The 14393-nt window shown below is 38.3% G+C and overlaps 1 protein-coding gene across 1 annotated transcript; it reads right to left on the reverse strand.

The window, feature by feature from the left end:
- Positions 1 to 150: 150 nt before the first annotated feature.
- Positions 151 to 11493, reverse strand: LOC135159741 (toll-like receptor 6). The gene is made up of 6 exons (XM_064115744.1): positions 11142 to 11493; positions 9995 to 10301; positions 9529 to 9757; positions 6374 to 6972; positions 3983 to 4406; positions 151 to 2038 (listed from the first exon to the last, which is right to left on the reverse strand). The coding sequence occupies exons 1-6, from the start codon at positions 11319 to 11321 to the stop codon at positions 1330 to 1332; spliced, it is 2448 nt and encodes an 815-aa protein (XP_063971814.1). The 5' UTR covers positions 11322 to 11493; the 3' UTR covers positions 151 to 1329.
- Positions 11494 to 14393: the final 2900 nt, after the last annotated feature.

Consider the following 14393-nt stretch of genomic DNA (forward strand, 5'->3'; position numbering starts at 1 on the left):
TGTGAAAATCAAAATAAATATCTGTGTTGCGTAGTACCAAATTGTGTAATAAATTATTACTTCATTCACAATGATGAGGCGGATTTATATGGATTCATAGTTTAGTACCGCATGTCGCAAAGGATGACATGGGAAATAAAAAAAGATTAATTTCATGGAGAAAATAGGTATTTGTACTTGTGAAAAATGTTGTTATCAATACATGTGAATTTACACATTAATGATTGTAATAAGTAATGATTGACATCCATTAATTCAGTTGCGAAGTAGTACAACGAGACGAGTTGACGTCTTTGAGTCGATTTTTCGGTCGATATCTCCGAATCTGAGAGAGATAACTGAATTATTGTAATGACATTTGTTGTAATACTCAATTGTCTCCACAAAAAAGGTTATAATAAAAATGATCCTATTTTCCCTACATTTTGAGATAGTCATCAAAAACTGGTCAACAGGCAAAAGTGACTTATCTCGTTTCACCACTTCACTACCAAATTTCGACGACAATTGAACCTACAATGAAAAACAGTTCAAGGATGCCCACATGGAAGAAGAATACAATTCGAAATACATTTTGCAACTATCTGAATCGCATGATAAGTAAAACGGCCAAAAATGTGATCTGTGAAATATATGTGATGAAATATGAATCGGAAAATTATACTTCGCATATTCTTCGAATCGATCTATGACTACTCAATGGGGATTTGGCAGACGATCGACTAGTTCACTCGGTCGATAGTCACTCCCTGGTTGGATGATCACTGGATAGATGATTTATCGATTGACGGTCAATCATTGATTAGTTGATCACTGGATAGACGATTAGTCAATTGATGGTTAATCATTGATTAGTTGATCACTGGATAGATGGTTATTCAATTGATGGCCCATCATTGATTGATTTCTGGTCAATTTATACTCGATGATTAGTCGATTAACAGTCGATGGTACTGACATCGGATATCGTCATCAAAATTTCCGTTCGCAACTCGTGAAAAAGGTGGTTTTCGTCGCGCGGGATTATATCACTCTCCTTCATATCACATCCCACCCACAAAAAACAATTTTATTGCACCCCTTACGCAATGTACTATTTTGAATTCAATTTTTTATACAAAATAAATTTAAGTGTACAGCATTTAATTACTTTCACAGTCACTCAAACACGTTCACAATATTGTGGAGTTGATTTACGTCCCACCACAGCTGTTCGTCTAATCACTGGTCGAAGGACAGATATAAACTTGGCCCTTAGGACCCCAAAAATAATCGCCGATCACGGAGGATTACGCGACACACGAGGAATTTTCCGGAACCCCTGGATCCTCAAACTATGTGACTCCTAGATATTTCATGCGAAGCATCAGAAGCCTCAGGTGATGGAACTGGAGATTGTGAAGGTGATGGCCTGTAAGTCCCACTTCTGGGTTCGCGTTGCAGCTTTATTACCCTAATGTTCTGTCCATTTTCTGCTGTTTCAATAATCTTCGACATTGGTTTCCTATCAGAATCCTCATCATCACTGGAATTTCCATTTTCCCTCGCGATAGGAAATTTTTTCTTTCTATTTATCGATGGCCTTGATCTCGTTCTCTTCCAGGTATCATTGTCGTCACTGGCGGGTTCCTCTGATTCATTCTGCCTTGAACCCTCTTTTTTGGTGACAGCAGTTTGTGAAACTGAGGACTTTGAAGTGGATCTCCGAGGGGATGATGTTGATCGTGGATTTTTTATGATTTTTTCTGTTCTTCTGGCTCGTTCATCTCTTCTGGAGAGTAAATCATTTTCACTGCGTGCTCTCTTCGGTGGGCGCTTTCTCTGCATCCTTCTCTTTCGTTCCCAGGCATTTTGGGATAGGGAGGGCTGGGAGTGGCCCAATCCGTCAGTTGAAATGTCGTTTAAAGTATCTAGGGACCGACCGATTCTGGGCATTTCTACGGCTTCCTCGTACGTGGGTGGGCCCAGTAGTTCCGCTGGGTTAATTCTGGGCTCGTGTTGATCTTGACGATTGAGCTGTACCTCCAGTTCTCTACTCCTGGAAGAGAGGAATAATTATGGTGGATTAATTACATGGGGCAGCAAAAAGTTGGAATATTAGAGGACAAGCGATTTATTATTGTTGGATGTTGGGGCCCTCCCGATTATGAAATTCACTCTTCCCGTGTCTTTATTTTCAGATATGGAAAACATTTATGAGGTTATTTCGGTGAGGCCCTTCTCCATATCGTGACAAGGGAAGCGCTTATGGCGAGTGCCCGCTGGAGTTCTTCTCAACATCCATCTGGTGATCAAAAAGGGTCAGGAGGGCTGCAAGAGGAGGGAGCCATATTGCCTTCTGGGGTTGAGTGTAAACCCTGGGCCTCGCTCGGAACTGTTAGCAGATATCGTGATTCATACTGTGTAGCATTTTTTCAGTGCGCAGAGTCACAACTAGTATTTGAATAATAAATTTTAATGTAAAAAGATGTGAAGGGTTTACTCTTTTCGATCCTATACTCCGGTAATTGCCATACGAAAATCACTTGATATCGATTTATGATATTCTGGGAGAATAGTTGTGGTGAGGGATTGATTCAGAATCGAGATCGTGGTAGGACATCGCTAAGAAAATGTTTTGAGTAGAAATGTCCATCTCTAATCTGACTGACTCAGGTAGAGTGCTACTGCGTATCTGTACATAAAACAATGCCTTTTTACTACCTCGAAATGTTTTTGATAATTATTTTTAGCAAGAGACAATGAATTGAATTGCTTTGAGTGACACTGTATAAATCGTCTATGCTCTTTTCAATGATACATTTTTCATATTTTTCGGATTGATAGTTAAGAAAATACACGCATAGCGACGGTCCCATAGTCACATTCTCACGATTTGGCAGTATAAAATTGTCAAAATCAATTTGGGATTTTGGCAGCACTGACCCACCCGAATGGGTGTCTTAAAAGTACTTACCACATTGAAGTATTACTAACAGTGGATTTGAATGTGTTGCGAACGTTCAGAGAAGTAAAATGGAAAATCAACTGTATTCAATTGAATTCATAATGAGATTTATTGAATTTAATTAAATTTAATTAAATGAATTTAATGAAATTCAATTTTAAAAAACAAAGTCCATGAAATATAACAACTTGTTTTTTAATTTTGAAAAAATCTATTCATTCCAATGAATAAAACAGAAAGTTTTTTGTAATAAAGAAGAGGCTTAACCAAGAGTTTTGAATGATGAAAAAAAAATCGTCGAAGATAAACCAAAGTTCCTGGCGCGGATTGGAAAATGGAGAATTAAATTGATGCTATGGACATTGACAGAGACAGTGAGAAGGAAAATTGAAAGAACTTTGTTTTTCTAATAATACAGAACTTTCGGCACTCTTGTTATTTTTATTTATTTCTCATCAATTTCCAGGACAAATGACTATGCAAAACGTTTTCCAGGACATTTTTTATAAAAATTTATTTTTATGTTAGTCCCAAGTATATGAGGGATTATCAATAAAAGACAGTGTCCCTTTTTGGCAATAAAAATCATCTTCAAAACTTCTCTTAAAACATGATGTGCCAAAAATTTTTCCCAAACCCTTGAATTCAGCCTGAAAAATTGTAACTATAATTTTATATTCACAGACATAATTGATTATATTTAATTTCATTCCGTAATTATTTCTTTATTTGTGAACTGTTGCCCAACTAATTCCAGAAGAATAAAAAATAAGAAACCTGACCAACGACTATCAAAAATAAATTTATCTTTAACTTTTTACCATTCACTCATTCAATCCTAATAAGATGCTCTCTAGTAATGCTCCTTTCATTTGATTCTATCGTTTTAATGTGAAATATTCTTCTACCTCCGATAATTCATATTATCAAATAAAAGGGTTGTTCTCCTCTCACGAACATCCATTTGAATAGCAGTAAAGTACTTCGAGAAAGAAGAAATCCTTTTGAAAGAGTTGATCAAATGAAATGAATTACCTTCGATGGAGAATCAGTCGTTCTCTGGCTTCCGCCCTTTCAGCTTCCCTCACCCTCAGCTCCGCCTGTCGCCTTTTGGCTTTTACGGTGTGGCCAATGGAAACTGCACTACCGAATGCAAAAAAAGCGAGTAATACTCCAAGCATTACTATAGCAAATGATTTGTTGTTGGATAATTGGTCGTCCGGTTTTTGGGTCCAAACTCTACCACATGCAGTAGCCCAGGTATATCCTGACACGTTGCTTGGGCTGTGGCAGATCAATGTGAAGAGATTTGCTTTTCTTGGTAATTGGATCACATAGAGATAGGTTTGAAGAAGTTGATCGCAATCGCAACGCCAAGGATTGTCGTACAGGTGGATTTTTTTCATTTCTTGATTATTTACAAATGTTTCCGATGAGAAACCTTCGGTCAGTCTATTTCCTAAAATGAAAAATTGTCAATCATTTAGAGGAAGGATTGATTTTGTTACTTCTACAAATTATTTAGTTCTTGATTATTTATCAATTTTTCGGACGAGAAAGCTTCGGTTAGTCTATTTCCTAACATAAAAAATTGTCAATGACTTGAAGGAGCAATTGATTTTCTTGGATTTATCAATTATTTTGGTTATTTGATTTATCGTGAAATACGGAAGGCTTGGGAGGAATTATTTCATACATAAAAACAAGTGGCCTATTGCTTTCGTTTTTTATAAATTATTAGCTCTTGTTGACGACAAATTATCATTATGGGATTAGGCTCATGGGAGTTCTTTGGATACCTCATAAGGCCTCCATAGGACTTCTACAATACTCCGTAAGAACCTGATTTATTTTCATGACAAGAGATTGATTACAATGAGATAAGAAAGGAGAAAGCCGAGGACTGGGGAAAGCTAATAATGCAAAATCCTAAATTTCGAATATTACAATTTCATTAATTTTCGCCGATAGACCGTCCTCCATTTCGAATTTTCCGATTTCTCCGATTAATCAATCGGTATGGAGATGAGAGAGACAATCAGCGAACAGAATGTCCTTGATTTTTCCATAATATGTTTTCACACAATTATAAAAATTTCAATACCAGTAGCATCAATAGTATAGGACGAGTGACACCGGGACTTTTGAGCGCGTACTATTGTCGTCCATGCTGAAGACGAAAATCCCTAGAGCACTAGTTTTTTTTTAAGGGGGGAGCCTGCTTTAGAGGCTTCAAAAAATCTATATTTTCAAGAATTTTTTTGGAAAGGAAAGAAATGTCTGATTGAAATGAAACTTTTAGGATTTATTCTTATATATTTCAAGAGTCTTCTCAAATTTTTCTATTATTATACATTATATATTTTTCATGTTTGAAGAAATTTACGGAGGCGCCTCGAGTGTGCAATTTCTGTGTGTCGGACAAGATGCAGGTCGCAATTTTCATGTGAAACAAAAAAACAAAAGAAATTTTCAATTTTCAATAGTGTAATTCCCAGGTTAACCACTAAAATTCAACAATTTTTCGCAGATTGAAAAAAAAGTGCATTTAAAGAAAAAAAAATTTACTTTAAGTCGTTTAAAAACCAGATTAATATTAACTTTCTTAAGATATGTTCGGTTCACTCGAAAGAGAATTTAATTCCAAATACAACGCATTTTGATTCGTTTCGATAGGAGGTTTACTTTTTTTCCCATCTTGCCCCGCAATTTGAAAAAATCATAAAAATGGAAATCCGAGAAATCGCGTGTCAAAGTTTTCGTGATGCTCGTATACCTGCTCAACGCTTGCTCACTATTTCGTCTGTATCTCCGGAAATAATCCGAATTTTGTTCTGAAATTTTGGAGACATATTCTTGTATTGTTTAGGAAGTGATTTACGCAAAAAAAAAATCGATTTTTTGAAGCCTCTAAAGCAGGCTCCCCCCTTAAATCCCGGCCGTTTCTACTGTCTATCGACTGATTCGCCGTATCAAACCCTATGTGCAAGCGGCTAGGGATTCTACGCTCCACTGCATTCACACACCTATAAAACACAGGAGTTGGCATGAAAAGCCACAGGAAAAATCTATACCGCTACAGGCAACTTCCCTACCGATAGTCAGATCGTGAAAAATTCGCATCCGCTGGGATTTGAATTTACAATCTTTCGCACACTAGTCTAGCGTCTGGTTACTTCCGCCACCGATGTCGGTGAGGGCACTAGTTATCAACGGTATTTTTTTCTAGGTATTTTCACTTTTTCAAGTTCCCGGAAGGACCAATGCCAATTTTCCGACGAGAAAAAGTTAAAATCCGTCCAGAAAAATGATTTTTGCCGATCCGTAAAGTTATCAGTCATAAATCCGTCACTTAAGTCCCATATACTGCGACCCAGCTAATTTGACAAAGTGGCAGAATTTATTTTGAACATTGTACATGCTCACCTGATAAGTCGAGTGTGTTAAGCTTCGGTAAATTATTAAAGCTGTGATTAGATAATTTGGTCAATCTATTGCCCTCCAGGTTCAGAAATGTCGAGGTTTTAGACGTCACTTGAGTATCAAAACTTTCCAATCGATTTTTACTCAAGTCTAGATGGCTTAGTCTCCACATGTTCATCAAGCTGTCCTTTGGAACCTCTTCGATGAGGTTCGCAGACAGATCCAGGTTGATAACAGAAGTGGACAGCCCTCTAGGAAAATTTCTCATATCATTATAAGAAAGATTCAAGGTTTTCAGTTGAACATTGTCTCGAAATGTTGAAGTCTGGAGGATCTCCAAGTTGTTTCCAGACAGGTCCAAATGTTCCAACCTCGGCATTCCCACGAAAGAACTGGCGTTCACTCGGGCTAATCCATTTCCGCTCAGATTTAAATCAATGAGGTCAGAATTTTTCGAGAAAATTCGATCGGGAAGAAAGCGTATGACGTTTCGGGATAATATCACGTGGGTCAATGATGGCAGGCCGTGGATTCCTGGACGATCCAGGTTGCAGCCGGAGGCATCAAGTTTTTTCAGTACGTTGTGCTTCAATGTTTCTCTCCTGAAAAAAAATTGTACAAGGGTATCTCAAAACTGATCATCCAGGTCATTAAAATCGAGGGAGAAAACATTTGGAAACGAAAAGACTAATTAATTCATAGGGGAAGTTGGCCATTTTTTAGAAATCGTGAAATACACATCTAGCAAACTATGTATTGTAGGGAAAACAAAATAAATATATGTGTACCATAATAACAATGTTAAAATCTATATTATTGGTTCCATCCCTATGGATAAATAATATTTTTAAAAAGGCAAATTTTTTACTTTGGCCCTTTGTTGAGGAATTATTGTCGATATCTCCGGGATTTTCGATTTTTTGCGATTATCTGTCTGCAGTGTAACTAGATTTTATATTCGTTGAATGGCTTAGGAAATGTCATAGTCGTGCGATTATTTTACACCTTCTAAGAGAATTTTGGGAAATTTAAAAAAAAAAATTGGTGAAAATGGAAAAGTTCATTCTGGTGAGAGGGGGGGGGGGATGTAACATCGAAGTGGTATATTTTTATATCAATCTTTCTTGGTAGAAGATGAGGGACGGGCCAGGGCTGGTCTAAAGCTCTCTGTCGTCGCCCAACAGTCGGCCAGCTATGGGCCAACCTTCGACCATTTCTCAGAGAATCGCCAAAACACTTGAATAGTGTGGGATATCGATAGTAAATCCTTTGGAATACCCAAGCGTCTTTTACAATTTAGTACAGACTACTTTCACGATTTAATAATTTGCAATCATTATAGTGGTCAACTAAACTGAGTGTGAAACAGGTCACTTTGCGCCCACTGACCCTCGACCAGCCGAAAACGAGTGATATAATCTCACAATCTAAATAGTATGTTACGATACAAGCGCGACGGAGTAGCAGCGAGTGTGAAGTTGGCGGCCCGAGGCAAAGTCAAGTGCTGCCAACCACATGAGTGAAAATACTCCGTCGCATGTGTATCTGAACTATACTTTTTGTCAGTGATCTTACGTTCAGGGAGTGGCGAACTGTGCCATTTTCGGTTTACTAGTAAACGAGGAGTCTTTTCGTTTACAAGTTTTGACTCTTCGTTTACAAGTAAACGAAAAGGCACTTTTCGATATCGGCTGAATTTAGTAGCAGTGACAAAAATGTAATTTTCTCAAAAGTGTTAAACGAGTTTTTTTTATCAGATTGGGCGGAAAAGAGTTTCCGCAGGTGTGCAAAGCGTCACGAAGACAGTGTGTTACATCACTCGTATCGTAAAGACATTTTTCTCACTGCTGCTACGTTCAGCCCGTGTCGAAAAATGCTTTTTCGTTTACTTGTAAACGAAAATTCAAAACTTCTAAACGAAATGACTTTTCATCATACTTACCATCCCGTCACCGTTATTCCGAAATTATTACCCGGGTAAAAATGTCTAACAACCTCGTCATACTCGATATTTTTCCCTAGTAATTTTCGCGTTCTCGAAGTCGAGGAAGGGCCGATGCCAATCCCCGAACGCGGAAAAGTTAAGATCAGTCCGAAAATAGTATCTTTCGGTACAAGTGTAACCGTCGAGAAAGTGAAAATCACTGCGAAAAAATATCGGTAATGACGAGCTTCCCAGGAATTTTTACTCGCGTGACCGATTTCAGTGCAACCCGGCAGGTAGGAAATCACCAATGGCCCAGGCTTCACCCAAGCTATTCCCAAGACTAGGTAAGCTTGGATCAGGCTTGGCATCCAAGCCTGGATCAATAGTGGATGAACATTGGAATCTAACGTGGGGACAGGCCTGGTAACGAAGCCTGACCCAAGCTAACTTATTAAAGCTGGTCCAGGCCTTCGAACCACCGCCGTTCCAGGCGCATATATTAACAACTGAACATGTCTAAATAAATTACAAATGAACCAGATAACCGGTGGCATTCGACAACTTACTTTACACTTATGTAACAATACGGGGTTAACAATTAGGCATAATACCATAAGACATTGTGACCCTTTGGTTTCACGTGTAAGTAAAATCTGCATGTCGCCTAGTTAAAAAGAAATAAATTTCAGGCAGTTGGTCAGTCTGGGCCCAGGACTGGCCGAGAGGCTATGAACCAAGGCTGAATGAACCAGACTTTTCCCAGGCTTGGCACCAGCTTGGTACCCAGGTTTGATATCAGGGAAGGATCCAAGCCTGGGCTTTCTCTGGTGTGACTAAGATACCAAGCCTGGTGGAGTCTAGGATGGAGTCTAGGAGGTGGTTCTAGGTACCAAAGTTTAGTTAGCCGGGTCTAACCCACGGGCGTAAAGCTTGGCGTTTCCTACCCGGGAAGTGCGACGAGGTGAGACCGAGTGTAACGTTCACGGCATGAGGCCCCCGGGATTGGGACTTGTGGGACATGTCGGTCCTCGTCTTTCGGTCGGCCGGCAATGTCACGATTAAAAATGTCTATGGCACTCGTCCTAAAATTTTCTAATGTCGTCACTGTTGGTACCTTCAAACTGCGTTAAAAAGTTAATTTCTCTTTACTTGTAAACGATCACATCATTCGACTGAGATTCTTATCACTGAAGCTTCTTATCTTCTAGGACTGTTTGATTTTGTCAAATACCTAGTGCTGTAGACGAGTGTAGGATTGTTGGATATTTTAAGATGCTCCAAAGTTGGAAGTCCCTGAAATGTGTCTGGAACCAGATAATTCAACCTGCAGTTTGATAAATCCAGCCATTTGATTTTACCGCTGCAGATGTTCTCGAGTGTCTTCAAAGGATTTCCAGCCAAATTGAGTGACACCAGATCAGGTAGTCCAACCAATGATGTGTTTGTAATCCTCTTGATTGCTGTAACATTGATGAATCTCGGTAAATTTGAGAATTGATTCTTATTTTCCACACCCCTTATTCTTAAAATAATATTACACTGATAGAATGATTTAGTTCTACCAAATGTGGCTTCTTAACTATTACCTCAATTCGTCAACTATTACTTGCTGCTATCAGCATACGAACGACTAAATTATCCTACACAATTTAAAGAATTCATTAAAATTATTACTTAATTATTGATTATTCACTCACAGCAATAGCTGGCATCGACGGCTCTGACAGCCACATTCATCAAGTCCTCTAGACTCGTGATTGGATTCTCCTTGAGATACAAAATCCTCAAGTTTGGAAGTCTGGTGATCACTCCAATTCCACCAGCTACATCATGAATTTCGTTCTGACTCAAGTCGAGTCTCTCCAGTTTCCAGAGTTCTCCAAACTTATCAGGCAATCCTTTCAACTTGTTTCTCGCTAGGTTCAGGTACTTCAATTCCAGTAGACGTCCAATATCCTCTGGTATATATTTCAAGTTGTTTCCAGATAAATCAAGGTGTTCAACCTGAAACAAAAATAAGTTGTTATTGCAAATTTTGAATAATGGTATCATTGCTTTTTTATCCATCAAGGTATCCATCGTCAATGGTTAGCCAGATTCCTCTTTTTCCGTTGAAGGCTAAGCGATAAAATCGTTTTTCAGCGTAGCAACTTTTTGCAGAGACTGTCGCACGACAACGACCTTAAGAACAAAAATTACGGTAAAAACAGGTATACATTATATCTAATCTACGTCTCGACAAAAGGAAATCTAAACATTAAAACATATCTGACAAAAATATATTCTAACAAACATATATTGTGACTTTAACATCTTTAACAATATCAATAATCAATATCTCAATCTTATCAATAATTAACATTTTATCCTCAAAAAATATATTCACCATTAATGTCTCCTCAGGTCTAAGACCTCAGGGGACTCCCCAAAAACGAATTTCATTTGTGAGAAGAGGGCCTTAATAGGGACTGAACTATTTGCTAAATTGTGGCTGACAAACATTTTCCGTAACTTTTTTCATCACAATTCTTGTCCTCAATAAAATTGCAACAGTAAAGAGAATTTTTAGTATTTTTTTCCAATTGTGGAAACGCATTTGCAGAAAAATATCTTATGGACGAAAAAATATCTCTTCACAAGTTTCAAACGATTCTAAAGATATTCTACAAACATTTTAAGAGACTCCAGGAGAATCTAAATTCTCAAATCGGCCAAATTTCATATTCTCTCAGTGAGGTCCATCCGATCTATCTCCCCCCCCCGTGTGCCTAAAAATGCTAAAATAGTCAATAAGATCTTTAGACAACGAGTGAAAAAATAAATATGAAATTCACTGGTGCTCACCAATTCGGTTATATTCTCCGGAAATTCATCCAGTCCGGAATCAGCACAAGAGATTGACGTTCGATTCCCCTTCAAATATTTAGAACAATCAACTTGATCCAAAGTTCTCACATTTCTTACACAAATCACTAGGGAAAAGGTGAACAATATAATGTTCCACTGACCCCTGACACTTGACATTCTTTACTATTTCACTTTTCTGTATTTCCGGTGTCCGAATTCGTGTTATCATATTCGTTGTTTTTTTTTGGAGATAGCTCTCAATACATTTTAGAAGTTAATTTAAATGATCAGTGATTTTGTTGCTCCCTGGGGCGTGACCGTATTTCACCTCAGAGTGAAAACTACCGACTACTTATCTACGTTATTCTGGTGGACATTTTGTTATCTCGAAATTCAAACGGAGATAACCAACTCACTCTGTCTCATTGTATTACTCATGAACCGGTTGATCATTTTATTTCTGAATGATAACATGGATGATAAGGTGGGTGAGAAGAAAAGGGCGCGCCAATTACCATTATATACTCATTTCTGAGCGAATACGGGCCATCAAAATATCTCGTCTACACTCTGACATTTTATTGGATTCCGCCAATTGATGTCGCGCATCGGTGTGAATCACACTGAGAAGAAAATAGTGGAAAAAATACGTCAGAGGTTCCATCAATTTTAGTGTCCATCCCTTATTTTTGATTATGATTTTCGATAAAAATAACTTAAATAATTCTTTCATCCACAATTAGGTGATTGGTCACGTACTTTTTCCTGTATTTTTCCCTCTGTATATAATTTAACTTGAAGTATTTTTAATAAAAAATAAAAAACGTCCCAGATATACCTAGGAAAGGGCAACACTATAGAGAAATCTTTAAAAAAAATAGAAGTCTCAGTCCCAAACTCGATTTCCCCCATTTTAAAGGCCATAGAATCCAAGATGTTTGAAATACTACTTAAGTTCTTACAATAATGTAAAGGTTAAATTTAAAAGAGGGGAAAAATCCGACCATGTAAACAATGCAAATGATAGTTTAATAAAAGGACTGATAGTGTAAATAAATCATGTACATTTGCGCGCTTTAAATAATCTTTGAAAATAGAAAATGTCTCTGCAGAGGACCTCAGGCACATAAGGACTTTTCTGGGTGAGTCTGCGAAAATGTTGGCTGAGGAGCTGATGGTGCTGGGCAGAGTGAAGCTTTGCTCGCTCGGATCTGGCGAAAATAGGCGGAACGACCCCACATGCTAAAAATGCGGACTCACAGTAGAGGATTCGCACCACCTAAGCAGTAGACGCAGTAATCTGGACGATATCCGGCGAGATCTCTGTAGGACCACTTACATCAAGGATATATCTGCACGGAGAAAAAACAAATTTTTTGCAAAATATCCATTGACTTCAGAGAAGTATTTATTTTTTGAAAATTATAATTCTCCAGTTCGATCACTGCTAAGGGGAACCAAGTTAGGTTTAAATTGCGATAATCATATTGTCCTAGAAGATAAGTATTTTCTACGTGACCCTCAATGAACTCTATTAATAATTATTTACTTTTTCTAAATTTCTCATTTTCTTGAGGAAAGAATTTCGATGAATGATTTAATGCTGATAATTATTGCAGGAGTTCACTCAGAATTATGATTAACATGATCGCATTCTAGAACAATATAACTGACGAATTCCGAAAGAAATACTCCCTAAAAACATATCCCCAGAAAAAATATTCCCGAAATAAACCTTAATTTTTCATTTTTTAATCTATTTCAGACATATTTTGATTTCAAAAGAAAATTTTCGAAAATAAATGATTTAGTTTTATTAAATTATTCACCACATTCGCAGTTTGTTTTCTATAAATTGATAATTTTTCCACTGCGGACCCCGCCAGGGGCGCTGCACCCCCTCGTTAGTACATAAAAAAAGGGGTAGGGCGGTTTGAGCAGCCCGAAGAGAGAAGGGCAATAGGGATGATGTCCGTGACCAGGGGCATATTCTTTCCGCCACTCGATATTTGGGAAAAATAATTTTTGTTCTCAATGTGTTGATAGGGACAAGATAGCAGGACTCTACGACTTTGCTTGGAGGGCCAACATACTGACACCTAGAAACTAAGTGGCTACCAATGACAAAATGCAAAATGGCCGGAATTCCCAAGTAGGAAATCACCAATGGCCCAGGCTTCACCCAAGCTATTTCCAAGACTAGGTAAGCTTGGATCACGCTTGACATCCAAGCCCGGATCAATAGTGGGTGAGCATTGGAATGTAACGTGGGGCCAGGCCTGGTAACGAGGGCTGGCCCAAGCTAACTTATTAAGACTGGTCCAGACCTCCGAACCAGCGCCGTTCCAGGCTCATATATTAAAAAATGCCTAGGCTTTATTCAAACAGTTTATAGTACTGAATATATCCACATAAATTACAAATGAACCAGACACACTGTGGCATTCGAAAACTTACTTTACACTTATGTAACAATATGGGCTTAACAATTAGGCATAATACCATAGGACATTGTCACCCTTTGGTTTCACGTGTAAGTAAAATCTGCATGTCGCCTAGTTAAAAAGAAATAAATTTCAGCGAGTTCGTCAGTTTGGGCCCAGGACTGGTCGAGACGCCATGAACCAAGGCTGAATGAACCAGACTTTTCCCAGGCTTGGCACAAGCTTGGTACCCAGGTTTGATATCCGGGAAGTATCCAAGCCGAGGCTTTCTCTGGTGTGACTAAGATACCAAGCCTGGTGGAGTCTAGGATTCCCAAAGTTTGGTCAGCCGGGCCTACCCCACGGTTGGCCCGGGCGTGAAGCTTAGCGATTCCTACCTGGGAACACACCAGAACTTCCTCAAATCTGTGAGGAATGCTCCTTCACTAAAAGCCTAAAAAATCCTTATTTATATTTATGTCCTAATTAATTACAGTACAATTATAATTAGAGTTTTGGTGGCTGAAATTTGTGACAGTTACAATTTCCAGAATTAAAATTTATTGAATGAATGAATTGAATGTCCTGGATTATTTGTGTTCTACTTCGCTATCTCGTTTTCTCGTTGTCTGTATCTGCGCAAAAATTTATAGACAGTGAAAAAAAAGAATGATCGAATCTCGTGGAAAATATAAGACATTAGATAAATACGTTCGAGTTGGGTATAAAGCCGATATTGAGTAGCCATCCGCGGTCACTTTTCGTCGTCTACTGTCGACGGTCTGTAAGCCTCTCTCGGCTGACCCATGCGGATATTTTTCCCTTT

This window comes from Diachasmimorpha longicaudata, chromosome 2, assembly GCF_034640455.1.
Source record: "Diachasmimorpha longicaudata isolate KC_UGA_2023 chromosome 2, iyDiaLong2, whole genome shotgun sequence".
NCBI lineage: Eukaryota > Metazoa > Arthropoda > Insecta > Hymenoptera > Braconidae > Diachasmimorpha > Diachasmimorpha longicaudata.